The 19720-nt window shown below is 40.2% G+C and overlaps 1 protein-coding gene across 3 annotated transcripts; it reads right to left on the reverse strand.

The window, feature by feature from the left end:
* Positions 1 to 597: 597 nt before the first annotated feature.
* ZNF583 (zinc finger protein 583) lies at positions 598 to 16626 on the reverse strand. 3 transcript variants are annotated; one of them, XM_034986224.1, is made up of 5 exons: positions 16458 to 16626; positions 14880 to 14976; positions 7862 to 7988; positions 7476 to 7571; positions 598 to 2693 (listed from the first exon to the last, which is right to left on the reverse strand). In XM_034986224.1, exons 2-5 carry the CDS (start codon positions 14886 to 14888, stop codon positions 1216 to 1218), a joined length of 1710 nt encoding a protein of 569 aa, XP_034842115.1. In that variant the 5' UTR covers positions 14889 to 14976; positions 16458 to 16626; the 3' UTR covers positions 598 to 1215. The 3 variants fall into 3 exon arrangements, with proteins under 3 accessions (XP_034842115.1, XP_034842114.1, XP_034842113.1); XM_034986223.1 differs by lacking the exon at positions 16458 to 16626 and adding an exon at positions 16310 to 16377; XM_034986222.1 differs by lacking the exons at positions 14880 to 14976; positions 16458 to 16626 and having other exon boundaries at positions 7862 to 8475.
* Between the last annotated feature and the right edge of the window lie 3094 nt (positions 16627 to 19720).

The following is a 19720-nucleotide window of genomic DNA, read 5'->3' on the forward strand; positions in this document are numbered from 1 at the left end:
TGGAAAACACATGCCCAAATAAAAGTATTTGTATTTTTTTTTTTTTTTTTGTATTCATTTTAAACTTGATGAGTACAAATCAAACACGGTTGTGGGCCACCAGTTCAGGAGTATTAATGGTTTTCTCTTTCCCTCTAGTTTTGGAATTACACCTTAGAACTAGCTTGACCTTTTTGGTTTTAAACAACATAGATTTAATACAGTTCAACCACCTGGAATTAGGAGAGGGCATCAAACTTTTATTTTCTATTCTTTGGTTATTGATTTTTTTAAGTTGTCTTTTTAAAAATATCTATTTTGCCTTTGTCTTAATGTAAATGATGACTACATCTCAGTAAATCCTACTTATTATTAGTGATTTTTAAAATCTGGCTTCTTAGAACTTGAATATTTAATGAAGTTAGTTTTTCTTACCAACAAAGTCATATCTTACTCTATATCATTATGGACTTTAATATCAATGCTACTGTTTTTAGATACCCTTATCACCCACCTTTAGAACAATGACTACTGTTCCTAATCAAAAATCTTTATTATCTCTTAAGTCTTAAACTGCTGCTTCTTTTGTTATTTCTCAGATGATCCTTGCTAAGATGATCAGGTCCTCTTTGTATACCACAGTATCTTTTCATTTTATGGTAACATTTATTAAGTGATTATGCTAGGCACTCTGAGCAATTTACATGCATTCTCTCATTTAATCCTCCCATCAACTTTTGAGGTAGTACTATTATTATTTCCATAATATAAATAAGAAGACTGAACCTTACAAAGAACAAAATGTTTCTCTCAAACTAGAGGGCTAGAAAATGGAAGTGCAAGGATTAGAAACCCAGATGTTTGATGCTGGAATATGAGTTCTTAATTCTGGATAAATAGCCAAAGAATGAGATGGATTTTGACATGAAATAGTACTTTGGAAGGTATACTGGAACAAGGTATTTGGGGCAGGAGGGTGTTTTAGGTTATTCTGAGGAATGTGTGCTTTAACCTAAGAACTATGGGGTACCAGTGAAGGGTATCAATGAGGAAGGGATATGATCAAACTTCTACAATACAAGTTTGACTGCAGTGTAGGCAACTGACAAAGGAAATGGTAAATACAGGGAGACCAATCAGAAAGCTATTTCCATAGTCCATATGAAATAGATTACTGTGTACTGCACAAAGATGATGGAACGGAAATGGATTAAAGGAGTCAGATTCAAGGCATATTTAGGAGATAAAACCAACAGGTCTTGGCAACTGACTGGACATGGGGGATGAGCGAGAGGAAGGAGTCAAGAATGACTCCATAGTATGAATTCTCTCATGCTGGGCAAGATGGGCACGCTGCCTGAAAGATTTCCTGCAATCCTTACATTCATAGGGTCTCTCTCCTGTATGAATTCTTTGATGTAGAGTAAGAGATCCACTATAGCTAAAGGCCTTCCCACAAATATTACATTCATAAGGTTTCTCTCCAGTATGAATTCGCTTATGTTGAGCAAGGCCTGCATTCTGGCTAAATGTTTTCCTACATTCCTTGCACATATAAGGTTTTTCTCCAGTATGACTTCTCTGATGTTGTGCAAGTGATGAACTATTGCTAAAGGCCTTCCCACATTCAATACACTCATAGGGTTTTTCTCCAGTATGAACCCTCTGATGTTGATCAAGGTATGCAATCTGGCTGAAGGCTTTCCTACATACTTTACATTCATAAGGTTTTTCTCCAGTATGAACTCTCTGATGTTGAGAAAGGTGTGCATATTGGCTGAAAGCTTTCCTACATTCCTTACATTCATACGGTCTCTCTCCAGTATGAATTCTCTGATGTACAATTAGGTATCCACGATGGCTAAAGGCTTTCCCACACACATTACATACATAAGGTTTTTCTCCTGTATGAATTCTCTGATGCTGAGCGAGAAATGAACCATTACTGAAGGCTTTTCCACATTCAATACATTCAAAAGGTCTCTCTCCAGTATGAACTCTCTGATGTTGAGCCAGGTGTGCAATCTGGCTGAAGGCTTTTTTACATTCTTTACATTGATAAGGTCTCTCTCCAGTATGAACTCTCTGATGTTGAGCAAGGTGTGCATTCTGGCTGAAGGCTTTCCTACATTCTTTACATTCATAGGGTTTCTCTCCAGTATGTATTCTCTTATGTTGAGCTAGGTTTGCACTCTGGCTGAAGGTTTTCCCACATTCAACACATGCATAGGGTTTCTCTCCAGTATGAATTCTCTGATGAAGAGTAAGGGATGAGCTCTGGTTGAAAACTTTCTCACATTCATTACATTTCAAGAGTTTCTTTTGTATATAGACTTTCTTATGTTTCATTTCGACAGACTTTTTTCGGTAACTTCTCTTTTGTGGCTCATGCTTATGTACTCTTTCTTTGGTGGGAAAAGTCTTTTTTATATCAAATATTGCATCCTGATGGAAAGTTTGCCAAGATTTAGTATATTCATTACTTTGATCCTCAGTGAGCATTTCTTTATGAGTGATGATCAGTTGTCTGGAATGTACCTCCTGACTTCCTAACTGATTCTTGAGCCAGTCCTCACTTTTATAGTCTTCTCTCAAGCTGGGGCAGTCGAGGCTATAACTAAGATGGCTTCTTCCCATTTTCACTAGTTCGGATGTTTCTTCATAAATAACTTGCTTTGATGAAAATCCATTGTTTTTAAATGTATACTCCCAATCTAAAAGATATCAAGAAAACAAAGGTCTTTTGTATTTGTTCATCAGAAGAGAACTTCTAAAACAAAAATTGGTGAATAAAATACATAAGTTTGGGGATTTAACAGCTGTTAAGAAGCAGTCTAAAAAGTATGAGATATAAAGAATGAAAAACCAAGAATTAGGAAAAAAATTAGAAACTGAAGAAGTTATATAAAATCACAGTAATTTTATATATGATTTAATATTACAGTCTCCAAACACCCTTCCCTTCTTCTCTTGCCTCAGGTCATTCTGCATTCAAGCTAAGTTCATTATCTTTCAAAAGTCAATTTCATAAGGTCAGTGTGGCTAAAAAAACTTCCGTAAGATCCTCATACCCAAAGATACACCAGGTACTATTAGTTGCCTTAGGTTGTCCAGGCCAACTGTGGCTAAACTTTTGTAGCCTAAAAAAATGTCTTTTTGGGGCACATGGCTGGCTCAGTCAGTAGAGCATGTGACTTTATCTCAGGAGTTCAAACCCCACATTGGGTGTGTGGCCTACTTTAAAAAAAAAGTCGTCAGGCATTTTCTATGTGATGTATTCCGACCAAATGTAAATTTTTAAAAAAGATTTTATATGAAAGAGAGCGAGTGAGCATGAGTGGGGGGAGGGGCAGAGGGAGAGGGAGAAGCAGACTCCCCACTGAGTGGGGACCTCAATGCGGGACTCAATCCCAGGACCCTGCTATCGTGACCTGAGCCAAAGGCCTATGCTTAGCTGACTGAGCCACCCAGGCGCCTCAGGAACCTACAAAGAGCTACTAGAACTATTAAATAAATCTATCAAGATTATAAGATATAAAGTTAATATAAAAATCAATTTACATTTTTGCATACTAACAACAAATGGAAAATGGAATTCTTAAGAATTCTATTTATAATAGCACCAAAAAATACCATAAGATCAAAAATATACATATATATATATGTATATATTCACTGCCCTGGATACTATAGAATACTGCTAAGAGAATTTAAAAAGACTAATAAATGGCTACATAAGCCACATTCATGAACTAAACTCAAGTGATATTAATTTGGATATCAGTTCTTCCCAAATTGATGTATAGATTCCATATAATCCAAATCAAAATCCTAGCAGGCTTTGGGTAGAAATTCTCAACTTCATTCTAACATTTATTTGGGAATGCAAATAATCTAAATAGTTAAAGTGATTTTATAAGTTGAACTATCAGATATCAAAAGTTACTATAGGGCATCTGGGTGGCTCAGTCGGTTAAGCGTCCGCCTTTGGCTGGAGTCGTGATCCCAGGGTCCTGGGATCAAGTCCCGCATCGGGCTCCCTGTTCAGCGGGAAGTCTGCTTCTTCCTCTCACACTCTCCCTGCTTGTGTTCCCTCTCTCCCTGTCTCTCTCTGTCAAATAAATGAATAAAATCTTAAAAAAAAAAAGTATAAATTACAGTAATCAAGACTGTGGTACTGATGAAAGGATAGGCATACAGATTGATGGGACAGAATAGAGTTCAGAACTAGACCCATGTAGATATGGTCAACTGCTTTTGGTACAGAGGTACCAACAAGGCAGTATAATGGGTAAAGGAATGTCTTTTTAAGAAAAGATACTGGAGCAACTGTATATATATCCAAATGAGGAAAAAAACCCCAAAACCTCAATCTTTACTTCACACAAGACACAAAATTAAGCTCAGTGGGTCATATACCAAAATGTAAAGCTAAAACTACAAAATTCTTAAGAGAAAACACAGAAGAAAATTTTGGTGACTTAAGGGGTAGCAAGAATTTCTTAGATACGACACAGAAAGCACCAAACAAATTAATAAATTGGACTTTATGAAAATTAAACTTTGGATGTTCAAAAGACAGCAGAAAAACAAAACCACAAGCACAGTTGGCAGACATGTATCCTAATACATATAAATGGCAAAAGACTTGTATTAAGACATAAAAAGAACTCTTAAAATTCGATAATAAAAACAAAGTAATAAAACATGGGCAAAAGATTTGAACACTTAACAAAAGATATGAATGGCCAAATAGCATACGAAAAGACATTCAACATTATGTCATCAGAGATTTGCATGTTAAAACCACAATGAGATACCACAACACAACCATTAGAATGAATAAAAGAAAAAACTGAAAATACAAAGATGTGAAGATAGGGAGGAAATGGAAGTCATATATTGCTGTTGGGAATGAAAATGGTACAGTCACTTTGGAAGACTGGCAATTTCTTAAAAAGTTAAACCTATTCCTACTGTATGACTCTCTGCACTTTTAGACATTTACCCAAGAGAAATGAAAACATACATGCACACAAAGTCCTGTAAATGACAGCTTCACAGCAGCTTTATTTATAATAGCCAAAACCTGGAAACAACCCAAATATCCATGAACAGATGAAAGGAAAAACAAAATGTTGGATGTCTACACAATAGACTACTACTCAGCAATAAAATGCATTAAGTATTCATACATGCAAAAATATGATTTTTGAAATTATGAGTTAAATAAGCCAGACACAACAATATATATGAATCCATTTAGTTTAGATGGAAACTAGTCTAAAATGACAAAGATCAGGGCGCCTGGGTGGCTTGGTTGAGTGACTGCCTTCGGCTCAGGTCATGATCCCAGAGTCCTGGGATTGAGCCCCACATCGAGCCCCACATCGGGCTCCCGGCTCATCGGGGAGCCTGCTTCTCCCTCTGACTCTCTCCCTTCTTATGCTATTTCTCACTCTCAAATAAATAAATAAATATCTTAAAAAATAATAAAATGACAAAGATCAGATTGGTGTTTGGAACCAGGAGGACAAAAATGGACTGCAAAAAGGCACAGGCAATCTTTTGGGGTGATGGAAATGCTTTATGTCTTCATTGTGGTGATGGTTTCATGGGTGTGTACAACAGTCAGAATTCATCACATTGTATGATGTATATGGATGCAATTTACTGTATGTAATAATTCCTTAATAAAGTTATTAAGAAAAAAACGGAAACAAGAAAGGTAAGTAAAGACAGACTTTAATAATATAATAAAAAGTAAAACTCATGTAACAAGCTCTTAACACTGAAAATAGAGACTTAACCTTGGAACCTATGGAACATTTTACAAACACCAACTATATATTATGCCATACAAAATCCTAAAGTTTCAAAGAATACTAAGTCCTATATGATCAAATATGATAAAATAATTTGATCAAAATATATTAAAACCAGAAAAATTTCTTTTTTTAAAGATTTGTTTATTCATTCCAGAGAAAGAGAAAAAGAGAGAGCATGTGAGTATGAGTGGGGGGAAGGAGAGAGGAAGAGCGAGAGAGACACTCAGACTTCCTGCTGAGCGGGGAGCCCGACCCAGGACTCACTCAGTCCCACGACTCTGAGATCATGACCTGAGCCAAAATCAAAAGTTGGATGCTTAACTGACTGAGCCATCCAGGTACCCCCAGAAAACTTTCTTTTAAACAACTCTCCCGTAAAAGAGAAATTTTTTTAAAAGGTTATCTAGGAAACAGCAGTACCAAAAACAGTAAATATTAGACTCTCTAGAGGACAGCTGAAGCTATATTCAGAGGAAAATTCATAGCCCCTAAGAATTTAGTGAATAAGAGAATGAAACGAATAGATTTAAGCATTTATTTCAGCAAAACGGAGAACAAAAAATAAACCTAAGAAAATTAGAATGATGGAATTAGGGAAAGCAGAAAATAAAGAATTGTAAAAGAGAATAATGGTAACACTAATAAATCCATAAGCGGGATTTTAAAAATAAAATTAATGACTAGCTTACCTAGTAATTTTTTAAAAAGAACAGCTATACAAAATAAAATTGGAAACTATTAAAAAAGAATTATAAGATTATTTTCTTCAGATTCATAGAAATAAATTTGATAACCTAAATTAAAAGATAATCGTTTGGGAAAGTAAAAATTGGTAAAATTTCACCCAAGACAGAACTATAAAGAGACCACTTACCAGAGAGAACATTGAGAAAGTTGTTAAAGATCCACTTTCCCACAAAGGCCCCAATACCAGGGTTTATCTCAAACTGTAAAACTAAGTGATCGCATCCATTCGTACTAACATCTCTAAATCACTTTTTTCTGAGCTTCTCCCGATCTAGTGGCATGTTGTGTTTCTTCACTCAGAAGTCTTTCCATCTTGTAAAAATAAATCTCTTATGTCCCAAGTCAAATTATCATCTTTTTCCTCTATCAGGATATTCTTTTGACTTGTTTCTATTAAACCGTCTCACTTTCCAGTTACCCAGACTTGAAAATATAACTGGAAATTCTTCTTTCTGTGATGGTTAATTAGCCTCTGAAGAACCTTAAGAATTTAGCAGAATGATTTTCTTAAAGTAAAAACTCAATGAATCTTGGTAAAAGAATAAGTGAATGAATAAATGAATCAAACCTTCATTCTAAAAGGAATGAGTGACTAAAAATGAAAAAAATAGACATTGCTATGTCTAGATTTTTTAAAAGTATGATGGAGCAACTTTTGCAAAACTAAAAAGCAAGAACAAGCAGACACTTACATTTTGGACCCAGATGAAAAGGTTATCAGAGAAGACAGTAATTTGTGAGAGAATATGTACAAGAAGAATAAGGGAGCTCATGCCAATGGCACCTCAGTGCTTCTTCCCAGGCCTTGAGCCTTTAAGAAAAATTACCCATGAAACATCAATTATAAGCTGGAACCTCTCAGAATAGCTGAGCTTTTCCTTGCAAAGGCCTCTTCTACCTTCCTAGTTCTTTCTCACTCACCAGGGCACGTGCCTCTTGTCCCCTCCTTTTTCACCATCCAGGGTTCTTTTCCTTGTTCCAGTAATGAGATCACATCTGGCTTAGAAACTGAAACTCCTGCTTACAAGAAATAAAGGGGGAATTAGCCGGGCCCATAAATCAGATCAAGGTGGTTGGTCATCAGGAAGTCAAGGGCATTATAGAAGGGAGTAGAGGAAGAGGTGAAGTATTCTGAAGAATGGGGAAAATGAAGTTGTAGGAATAGTCCAATGAAGCTACCAGTTCTACAAACTCAGCCTATTTTGGGGAGCACAAGAAAGGGAAATTTAGTGAAGTACATCGGAGGCTTCCCAAACATTGGAAAGCAGCCCTATGTGCAGATTCTGAATTCTAGGGAACCTCCTTACCTAGTGATACCAGGCTCCTATAGTTCTCCAACATCACCTTTCTGTACAAATTCCTCTGAGCAGGGTTCAGCCATTCCCACTCCTCTTGAGAGAAATCTACAGCCACATCCCCAAATGTCACCAAATCCTGAAATGACATAAACATATTCCTTTATTCTCAACTAGTATTCTTCACCTCAGATTGGCATAGTCTGAAGAGTTAATTTGTACTTTTGGAGAGAAATATTGCATATAGCGAAACTTTCTGGCAGTATCTTTGGTTCTCTGCACCATATGTCAAGCAATTTCTAAAATGATTTCTCTGTGCTTGGTTTTAATATTTTGTCATGGAAAGTATACAATTTCTGACATAGTCTCTACTGATGGGGAAAAGAGCAAACGAGCAAAATAATTGTTATTCATACTAAATGCTAATTCATTTCTCAATATGGAAAATCAGGATAGACAAGAGCAGTGAAGAAAGGCTTTAAGGAGGAGGCAGGAATATGTTTTACAGACCAAGTTGAACGTGGCCTAAATCTACATTTTCCAAACTCTTTCATGGAATGGCTAATGTTCCAGCTGTATCAATAGGGTACTTATATAAATATATTTGATGCTTATAATATTGATTTCCTAAAAATAAACATATAGGTAGTAAAAATATTAAACAAGTTCTGTAGTGATTTTGCAAAAATATAACCTAAACGAAGGTATGCCACAGCAGAACGACTGGGGCAATAAAAGATTATAAACAGCTCTTGATAACCCCACTGAGTTTCAAAGACAGTTGGTAACTTCTCATGTAAAGAGACACAATAATAGTAATTTTAAGCACTATTAGATAGTGAACATTTCAGATCTGATAATCAAGTGCAACAAAAAATCCTTACAGCTCTCACTAGAGGAATATACCCAATTGTGCATGTCTAATGAGTGAGAGTTATTTTTTTATTTTTTTTTAAAGATTTTATTTAGGGGCGCCTGGGTGGCTCAGTTGGTTAAGCGACTGCCTTCAGCTCAGGTCATGATCCCAGGGTCCTGGGATCCCTCTCCCACTCCCCCTACTTCTGCTCTCTCTCTCAAATAAATAAGTAAAATCTTTAAAAAAAAAAAAAGATTTTATTTAGTTTTTGACAGAGAAAGAGACAGTGAGGGAGGGAACACAAGCAAGGGGAGTGGGAGAGGGAGAAGCAGGCTTCCCATGGAGCAAGCAGGGAGCCTGATGCAGGGCTTGATCCCAGGACCCTGGGATCATGACCTGAGCAGAAGGCAGACACTTAACAACTGAGCCACCCAGGCGCCCTGAGTGAGAGTTCTTAAAATGTTAAGGTACAGTTCTCAAGTAATACTCCATTGAATTAAGGATCTTTATAACATGGAATAAGACCTAGTCTGCTTCCTAAAAATTCAAAACGGGTGTTCTTCCTAATGAGGTAAATCTGCTCCAGACTTACAAGGGCTTACCTATGGTTTGCTATATGCTTCTTTGGTTTGGCATGTCACGGAGCAAAGCCTACTCTTTACCTGGGCTGATATACAGATGCACTTGGTGATACACATCTGAAGAGCTGAACTGACTTGTTAAATACTGAAATAATGCCACACTGGTTGGTAAACAGCTACTGCACTGAGCCCTGCTAGTGACTATCCCAGATCTCCCCACAACCCAGCAACTTAAGGGCAATGCCCAGCACAGCAGCACCCTCTAGTATCCCAGCTGGGGTAAGTTCTGGTGTATGCCCTTGCCCTAGTGGTTATCAAATATGAACATCACTCCTATTAAATGTGACTCTGCAGAGTAATGGTCCTATTGAGGATGTATTTAAGCACATCAATGATTTTATGCAGCAACAGTTTTAATGGAAATAATGAGTTAATATGTGAACTGCTGGTGCCCAAGTTTATGTTTAAGGAAGCTATAAGGGAAGCAGAAGTATGCCTCCAAGAAACATCAGTTATGTGCATCAGCTTGATCTTACATGCCTCCATCTCTAAAACACTTAACACAGGGAAATATGGGAAGTGAGTAAAGGCTTCAAGGAAGGCAGGGAACATGAACTGAGTCTTAAAAGATGAAACTTGTCCTAGACAAGGCTGGGTACTGTCAATCATCAATTCTATTAAAACTCAAACACTTCAGGGGCGCCTGGGTGGCTCAGTCGTTGGGCATCTGCCTTCAGCTCAGGTCATGATCCCAGGGTCCTGGGATCGAGCCCTGCATCGGGCTCCTTGCTCGGTGGGGAGCCTGCTCCCTTTCCCACTCCCCCGGCTTGTGTTCCCTCTCTCACTCTCTCTCTGTCAAATAAATAAAATCCTTAAAAAAAAAAAAAAAAAACCTCAAACAATTCAATACAAACTATAATATTTTGTGCAAACAAAAGTGTTCTACACACATTTCCTCTGTAAACAGAGGTGAGGCAGCTTTTGCTAGGTAAAGTTCTTAGATCTTTTTTAGCTTCACACACAAACTAATGTATTCCAGGTTTCAACTGACTGACCTTTTCCTCTCAGCCATTCAATGGGACTTGAATATCTTGAAAATATTTTAATATTTGATTTGATAAAACAGGAATTTAATACAATTTGTAATCATGAAGGAAATTTAGCAAATAATGTCCAGTATTTGTACCCTCAGTGATTTTTTTTCCTTTTTATAAAAGTTAAAAGAACTGCAAGTCCTCCATCCCCACATCTACCTACTATGTCACCCTATTTCCTAGAAACAATCAAAATTTACAGCTAGTATATATCTGTTCAAATGTTTCCTTATACAGACATGTTGATGATTATCCACATTCATTATAACATCATTTTTGTTAGATGGATAACATGTGGTATAAATATGCTGTATCTTTACTAACCCTTTGTTTACTTTCATTTACATGAATCTGAATTTTTCATTATGTGAGAATAGTGATGCGCACTATTTTTAAGTGTTACGGTACAGTTCTCATACAATACTACTGTATGTTGAATTAAGGATTCAACAGACATCTCCAATTATTTCCTTAAAATAAATCCTAGAAGATATTCTCTCTACTGAAACTAATTTCCCAAACTTACTTGACCTCAGAAAAAATTTTAAATTACACTATTTTGATCTAGCAAGAATATGAGCTGGGGCACCTGGGTGGCTCAGTTGGTTAAGGGACTGCCTTTGGCTCAGGTCAGGATCCTGGAGTCCCTGGATCGAGTCCCACATCGGGCTCCCTGCTCAGCAGGGAGTCTGCTTCTCCCTCTGACCCTCCTCCCTTTCATGCTGTCTCTCATTCTCTCTCTCTCAAATAAATAAATAAAATCTTTAAAAAAAAAAAAATATGAGCTAATGAAAAGATAATTCAGGCTGGGAATAAAGTGTTGACCTGTACTCAAAGAAATACTAATTGTTCTTCAGGTAGAAGGAAAATGGAAGGAAATGGAAATGAAAATCAAGAAGAAATCAAGAGCTTCAAAGGAGTAACTGTAATATCTACTACTACTACTAAGTTGGAGTTAACCACTATAGATATCTTATCTTATTCAGAAAGTGATAAGAATACTAATTATAGAAGAAAATTACAGAAGGAAGGAAGGAAGAAGATAATTACATAATGAGAAATGGGTAAATATCCTATAGTGGCCACTAAAATAATAATAATGTATAATTGGGGCGCCTGGGTGGCTCAGATGGTTAGGCATCTGCCTTCGGCTCAGGTCATGATCCCAGGGTCCTGGGATCGAGCCCCACATCAGGCTCCCGGCTCAGCGGGGAGCCTGCTTCTCCCTCTCCCTCTGCCTCTCTCCCTGCTCATGCTCTCTCTCTCCCTCTCTGTATCTCTGTGTCTCAAGTGAATAAATAAAACCTTTAAAAAATAAAAAATATATAATAATAATAATGTATAATTAACAAGATAATAAGGAAAAAGTACTTGATTTATCCAAAAGAAGGCAAACAAGGAGAAATAAAGGAACAAAGAATAGATGGAATAAGTAGAAAACAAACTGCAATATGATAGGCTTAAATATATCAGGAATTACATTAAATGAAAATGTCCTAAACACTAACTAAAAGACAAAGATTCTCAGACTGGATTTCTTAAAAAATCAATGTTTTGAGAGAGACATGGGATTTTGGGAGGCACAAGGAATCATGGAAGGCACACAGGGCCACTCAAGTGCTTGCTGTGAGTACAGAGAATCAACGGCAGGCATAGGGATTGTGAGAGGCACACAGGTGACAATCAACAAAGTGGTGTTTATAAGAGGCACCCCTTTTTTTAAAAATTTTATTATGTTATGTTAGTCACCATACAATACATCATTAGTTTTTGATGTGGTGATCCACGATCCATTGTTTTCTTCGTATAACACCCAGTGCTCCCTGCAGTATGTGCCCTCCTTAATACCCATCACCGGGCTAACCCATCCCCCCCCCAGGCACCCTTTAAATATAATCTTTAGAAACAAGAGGCTTTCAAAAAATGTGTATCGAACGCATCCTTGGACTTAATAAAAATGCAGTTTCCTGGGCCCCACCACCAGAGTCTGACTCATAAGGTCTGGGGTGGGGTCCCAGAAATAGCATTTGGGCTGATGGGCTCTGTCTGTTCTACACATCATACCCTCTGCTTTCTGCTTTTTCCATTACCAGTTTAGCAGCAGGAGAAAAGAGGTAGCTGGCTCTTACCTCTCTGGTCTTAACTCATAGATGAACAACTCACAATCTTGTTCATTTATATATTAGTTTGACAAATATTTACTGAATGCCTACGACCTACAATGTTCCAAGCATAGGGAAAACAAAGGTAAACAAAATATAGTTCCTTTGCTTGTGGAATTAATATTCTAACAGAGGAGAAAGACATTAAACATCAGGTCATACAATGTCAGGTGGTGTTAAACACTATGACAAAAAACCAAGTAAGGTGATTTAGAGTGACAAGAGTGTTTGTTTTAGGTAAGATGGTCAAGGTAAACCTCAATGAAGCAGTAATGTTTAAACAACAATCTAAATGTGAGAGTAAACCATGCTGATATCTAAGGGAAGAGAATTAAGAGGGAGGAGCAAATGCAAAGGTTCAGAGATGGGAAAGAGCTTGGTTAAGTTTGAGGAATAGCAAGTTGACCAGTGTGATTGGAGCACGGAAAGGTAAAAACCTGGAGAAAATGAGGTCTGGGATAGCCAAGAGCTGGATCATGCAGGGCCTTATAGACTGTGGAGAGGACACTGGATTTCATTCCAAGTAAAATGGGAAGCCAATGAGGGTTCCAGGCAAAGGGAACTGTTTTCCTTCACTGGTCCATAGTCCTTCATTATTTTCTACGACCCTCTTCAAATCATCACTCACTATCTATTTATGCTGACCCTCAACATATATTACAACGTCCTGTATCTGATACAATCACTAACTAGTGATGTAGGTATGTCATTTTCCTCACTTGGCCTGTTTTTCCTCATCTGTAAAATGAGTGACTTGGACAAGATCACCCACAACTTTCTACCTGGCTTTATTATTTTATTAGCCTAGATCTGTGCTGCCCAATACACAGCTACTAGTCACATGTGGCTATTTAAACTTAAATCAGTTAACATTAAATATTCAGTTCCTCAGTCACACTAGTATATCCAAGTGTTCCAGAGCCACAGGTAGCTAATAGCTACTATACTGGACAGTGCAGATATAGAACATTTCTACAGTCAGTCATCACAGGAAGTTCTACTGGACAGTGCTGCTCTAGTTGATTTCTGCTTCTGGTTCATCTTCCTCTTACAGCCATTCTCTGTATTTTCATCCAGCAGTTCATATGGTTTTATTTTTTACATTTAACCTATAGAATGTATTTACCCTCAAAGTGTGAGGAAGAAGTCTTTTTTTTTTTTTTTTAAGATTTTATTTATTTATTTGACAGAGAGACACAGGGAAAGAGGGAACATAAGCAGGAGTGGGAGAGGGAGAAGCAGGCTTCCCGGCGAGCAGGGAGCCCGATGCGGGGCTCAATCCCAGGAACCTGGGATCATGACCTGAGCCGAAGGCAGACGCTTAACGACTGAGCCACCCAGGCACCCCAAGAAATCTTTTTTCTAAATGAATAACCCATTCTGTCTCCACTGATTTAAAAGAACATGACTTACATTATCACATAATAAACAAACTAGTAGACATTAAATTCCATGAAAACAAAGACGGTGTCTATTTTCATTTACCACAGTATTTCCAGCATTTAGTATATAGTAAGTCTTTAATAACTCTATGTTCAGTGAATGAATAAATATCTTCCATTCTTATTTATACTTGCATTTGTTTTTGAACATTATATATTGATCTTTTCATTTGTTTCTTCTGGCTCTCATCACATACTATTTACTGTTTCATTATAGATGTATGCAGCCATTTTAAAATGTAGATTCAAGTACTATTCTCATTTTTTCAAAAATGTCCTGTTTTTCCATAAGTATTATATTCCACTAATCTTAACTGGATGACCTAGAATATCCTAGCTGTAGCCCACTATTAACTCAGAATGTCCCTATAACAGGACCTTATTACTCCCATGGAACCTTATTCTTCAGAGCCCAGTGACTGCCCTAGCTGACCCACACTTTAATACTCAAAACCCAACACATACTACTCTTCAAAATCACCTTGAGCAAGATATCTTGTCATGTACTATGACTAAGATTGCCCAATAGCCCTTGTCTTGCCTTCCTCTCAAACCTAGGTTTGTGAAAAAGCTATAAGCTAGTGGTCACATCAGAATACACCTTGACCTCAATGAAGGCTTTCATATACCACCAAGGAGTGCATTTTTGCCTCCTGAGAGCTCCTAACAGAACACCTAACCTGTAGGAGTGCTAAGCTATTTCTTGAATGAAAATGAAAATGCTGGCTGAGGAAAAAAAGGAAGCTCACTGGGACTTTTTACTGGATTGGGAGAACATGAGGACAAGGTTACTGAATGAATGGGGCTTTGTTAGCTGGGGAATTTCAGAAGAAAAGCAAGATGTTCCTATGAAACCTGAAAAACAGCACCTCAGGGAGAAGAAATCTTTCCTTACCTTGGACATGGCTTTAAGAATTTAAGAATTTATGGCAGCTCCTCTGTCCTCCTACTTCACGCTCCTCACTGGAAGGGCAGTGTCTGGAATAATAGAGCTGGAGAGGGAAAAAGAAACCATAAATGGCACTATCAAGTAAGGATGATTTCCCCCCTTGACACATGAAAGCTGTCCATCAATGAAATTACTGAAATTATCCAAGGCTTCGTGGTAATAAGTGAGCCCAACTGGAATCCAGGTCTGAGTTTTTAGTCTTCCCACCAGATAATGATGGTAAAAGAGAATATGTTACTGCCCTTACTACAAAATGAGATAAAGCGGGCGCCTGGGTGGCTCAGTCGTTAAGCGTCCGCCTTCAGCTCAGGTTATGATCCCAGAGTCCTGGGATCGAGTCCCACATCGGGCTCCCTGCTCAGCGGGAAGCCTGCTTCTCCCTCTCCCACTCCCCCTGCTTGTGTTCCTGCTCTCGCTGTCTCTGTCAAATAAATAAAATCTTAAAAAAAAAAAATCTTTCAAAATGAGATAAAGCTACAAATGCTTCAAAGAAAGCATCTTTACAGAGTAGGCATCAGAGGGGTCATGTGGTCTGGAGGGCACTGGACCAAAGAGAACACTCTGCTTGTAGTCCTGACTTACGACAAACTGCACCTGGAAACCAATCCCTTAACTTTTCTGCGCAATTTCCTCAAAAAGAGATGAGGGAGGGGACTATGCATGAACAGTCACCGAAACCCCTATTCATGAGTTATTTTCCACTAAACCCCTCTACCTTGGAGAGTAAAGGAATTATCTCAGAAGCAGCATAACAGTAAGAACCACCAGGTCTGGGGACCAGAACACCTGCCCTCAGACACCCAGTCTACCACTCACTAGCTCTGCAACCGCCATGACTTAAGTAACCACTCCAAGCCTCAGTTTCCTCCTCAGTGAAACGGTACCTACTTCCTATCAGTTGTTGGGAGCACCCTGAGATGATCCACATGGAGCACTTAGCATAGTGCTTGGCACATCCTTTGTGCTCAGTAACTGTCAGTCATGTGTGTTCATAAATAGCACACCGTAGGTCTCCCCTACGGTGTGCTATTAGCAGAGCCTAGCAGAGGAGGGGAAGGACCTCCCTTCTGTGCCAGAGAGCCTCCCCTGCTGCCCTCCAGACCTGGGGCGGGGGCTCCGCTCCCCTTCCCGCTCTTCTTTCTACTCAGGTGTCCCCTTCATCTCAGTCCCTCTCTGGCTCTCCTGCCCGACAGTCTCCCCAAACCTGGAGCACACTGGCCTCCCCGCCCCCCGCAGAAGCCACACGGTCGCCGTGCTGGCAGCTCTCCTGGCAGCCTGGCACCCGTGCCCTCACAGTGGGTCGCACTGTCACGCCAACATAAGGTCACACAAGCTCACGCTGTCTCACGTGACCCGCCACACAGCCGCACACTCACCGTCGCTGTCATGGTCACAGACGTTCGCACAGTCACACACACGGGCACGCACGCGGCGACACGGTCTCCCCCTGTCACAGGCCCCCTCGCGCGCCCGCTCCAGCCCCGCAAGCCTGCCGAGGCGCGCGCCCGCCCCCGGCGTCCTCACCGCCTCCTCCCCGCGGGTCGGCACCTCGCTCCGCGCCGTCGGCCGCCGGGAGCCGAGCGCCCCGCGGGCCGGGGCGGGGCCTCGCTCTCGGCCGCACCGGCGGGCTCACAAAGGGGCCGCGGCGCTCGGGCGGGCAGCGGAGCCGGCCGCGGGGGCTGCTGGGAAGTGGAGTCCGGGCCGGGCGCGGCGCGGGGCATCCTGGGACTGCCCTCCGCGGGCGCCGGCCCGGTGGCTCTTGCTCCCGCCCCCAGTCGCGTGACGCGCTCTCCCAGCCCCGGACCTCCCAACGCAGAACCACGGCCGGATCAGCCCCGTCAGGCCGACCGTTCCCGCCCAGGCCTGGACGCGCCGGTTCGGAGTGCGCAGGCGCAGCGAGCCCGGTCCCCGAGAGCACCGTCGGGCGGGGCGAGGTGCGCACGCGCCGTGGGCGGGGCCGCGCGAAGGGGGCGGGCGGTCCCGGGCGATCCGGGCCGGCGCGCGGCGGGGGCCGCGGAGGGGCTGCGTGGGGGTCCAGAGCCCCGCTTGCCTGGGTTTCATTCCTCTCGTTCCTTTTCTTCTTTCGTTCGTTCTTCTGTCTCGTTAGCCGCTGATTGAGCGCCGGCCGTGTGCCAGGCACTGTTTTAGGCGCTGGGGCCACACCGGAGCCTGCAGAGAAGAATCCCCACCCTCATGTGGCTGACATTCTAATGCGGGAGAAAGTCAGTAGAAAAGGAAGAAAACTCGATAGAAAAGATACATACCGGGAAATGATGTGTGTTATTAAAACACACACAGCCGTTCATTGATCATTCTTTCCGTTCTACCTACCCTCTTGTTCCTTCACTTCAACCTATGTCTTTGAACATATTTCATCAACTCCTATTCCGACATCGGGTCATGCCCTTCTCTGCTTCTACTGCAACTCGTCTCACCAGGGTCACCGATGACAAAAAGCATAGGAGATGGGAATTCTCATATTGAGGAAATTTTAAAAAAACAAATAGGTTCTCAAAAGATTAACTGAGGGGCGCCTGGGTGGCTCAGTCGGTTGGGCGACTGCCTTCAGCTCAGGTCATGATCCTGGGTCCCTGGATCGAGTCCCCCATTGGGCTCCCTGCTCAGCGAGGAGCCTGCTTCTCCCTCTGACCCTCCCCCCTCTCATGTGCTCTCTCTTTCTCTCATTCTCTCTGTCTCAAATAAATAAATAAAATCTTAAAAAAAAATTAAACCATCGGGCGCCTGGGTGGCTCAGTCGGTTGGGCGACTGCCTTCGGCTCAGGTCATGATCCTGGAGTCCCGGGATCGAGTCCCACATCCGGCTCCCTGCTCAGCAGGGAGTCTGCTTCTCCCTCTGACCCTCCCCCGTCTCATATGCTCTCTCTCATTCTCTCTCTCTCTCAAATAAATAAATAAATAAATAAATAAAAAGAATGTTGCAACCAGGGCGCCTGGGTGGCTCAGTCGGTTGAGCGACTGCCTTCGGCTCAGGTCATGATCCTGGAGTCCCTGGATCGAGTCCCACATCAGGCTCCCTGCTCGGCGGGGAGTCTGCTTCTCCCTCTGGCCCTCCCCCCTCTCATGTGCTCTCTGTCTCTCTCATTCTCTCTTTCTCAAATAAATAAATAAAATCTTAAAAAAAAAAAGATTAACTGAAACGTTAATAGTAATAACACATTGAATACAAACAATATAGCTACAAGTAGTAGTATGATGAACGGTACATCTATCGGCTTGAAAACTATACAACTTAAGAAAAATTGTGTGATGATGAAGCAATATCTCAAAAATACTTTTGGGTTATGTTTTATTTTAAAGGAGGAACAAGGCTGTTACAATTGCACTAAGACGGCAATATTGGAAAACCGGTCCCGTGTAAAAAGTAAAAGCAACACAATCGACGAAAATTGTGGTTGGTTTTGAGTTTGAGTATTGAAATTCTGATTATCTTCCCCCTTGCTTTTTCAGACCATACAGACAAACCTTATGTAAGTTAAGACGTATCAATCAACTTCCAGTTTTTTGCAGCCTTTGTACATTTCACAAATGTATAGAGATTGGGTATCTTTAGCCTGAAAATTTGTGGTAACATTTTTCATTTCCGCCATTATCTCTTAAGTTTCTTTTGTTGGCAGAACCCTCTACGAAGCTTGGCAGTAGTCACTAAGTGAGTCAAATTTACTTTGATATGTATAAGAAATACATTTTTCAATTTCAAATCGGTAATCAACAAACAGATGTCTGCCCAGCATCTAAGTTTAATGTCATAATCTAATTACATAATCTTCAGAAGTAGAAATATAGAATCCTCAGACAGAAGGACCCATGTGTTTTGCCTTCAATTGTCACAGTGAAGATGCAATACATTTATTTTTTCACTGGTTAGTACTGGAGCAAATTTAAATCTGTAGTCTATTTTAATTTTTTAAGAAGCAGGTTAAATTTCTCTCTCTTATTTTGTTTTTCTTTTTTGGCTATGGATGTCTAAGGGTTCCAGCACTATTTGTTTGAAAGGCTATCCTTCCCCCATTAAATTGCTTTTGTACCTTTGTCAAAAATCAATTCAGGGGCACCTGGATGGCTCAGTTGGTTAAATGTCTCATTCCTGATTTCAGCTCAGGTCATGATCTCAGAGTTGTGAGATGGAGCCCCGAGTGGGACTCCACACTAGTTGTGGAGCCTGCTTAAGATTTTCTCTCCCTTTCCCTTTGCTCCTCTTCCCCTGGTTTCTCTCCCTCTAAAAAAAAAAAAAAAAAAAAAAAGTAAAAAGAAAAAAATAAATTCAGATATCTGACAAGGACTTGTATCCAGAATATGTAAAGAACACTTACAATTGACTAACACAAATACAAATAACAATTTAAAAATGGACAAAGGATTTGAATAGACATTTCTCCAAAGATACACAAATGCTCCATAAGCACATGAAAAGGTGCTCAACATTCATAGCCCTTGAGAAATACAAATCAAAACCACAGTGGCATACCACTTAACACCCACTAGGATGGCTAAAATCAAAGTTAGATAACAAGTGTTGGTAAGGATGTGGAGAAATTTAACTCTCATAATGTTGCTGGTGGGAATTTAAAATGATGCAGCTACTTTGGAAAACATTCTAGAAGTTCCTCAAAAAGTTAAGGATAGAGTTACCATATGATCCCAGCAATTTCAGTCTTATGTATATACCTAAGAAAAATGAAAACTTACATACATGCAAAAGTTAGTACACAAATGTTCATAGGAACATTATTCATAGTAGCCAAAGAGTGGAAACAACCCAAGTGCCC

The sequence above is a fragment of the Mirounga leonina genome, unplaced genomic scaffold (genome assembly GCF_011800145.1).
Source record: "Mirounga leonina isolate KUSES-001 unplaced genomic scaffold, KU_Mleo_1.0 Mir_376, whole genome shotgun sequence".
Lineage (NCBI taxonomy): Eukaryota > Metazoa > Chordata > Mammalia > Carnivora > Phocidae > Mirounga > Mirounga leonina.

Bases quoted from the DNA above. Each gene is read 5' to 3' on its own strand.
- ZNF583 (XM_034986222.1), bottom strand. From the start codon at position 8,006: ATGTTTATGTCATTTCAGGATTTGGTGACATTTGGGGATGTGGCTGTA. The intron at 7,572-7,861 runs GTAAGGAGGTTC...TCTTGTAAGCAG, and splicing joins TAGGAGCCTGGTATCACTAG to GAGTTTCAGTTTCTAAGCCA. The intron at 2,694-7,475 runs GTGAGTGAGAAA...GATATCTTTTAG, and splicing joins GACAAGAGGCACGTGCCCTG to ATTGGGAGTATACATTTAAA.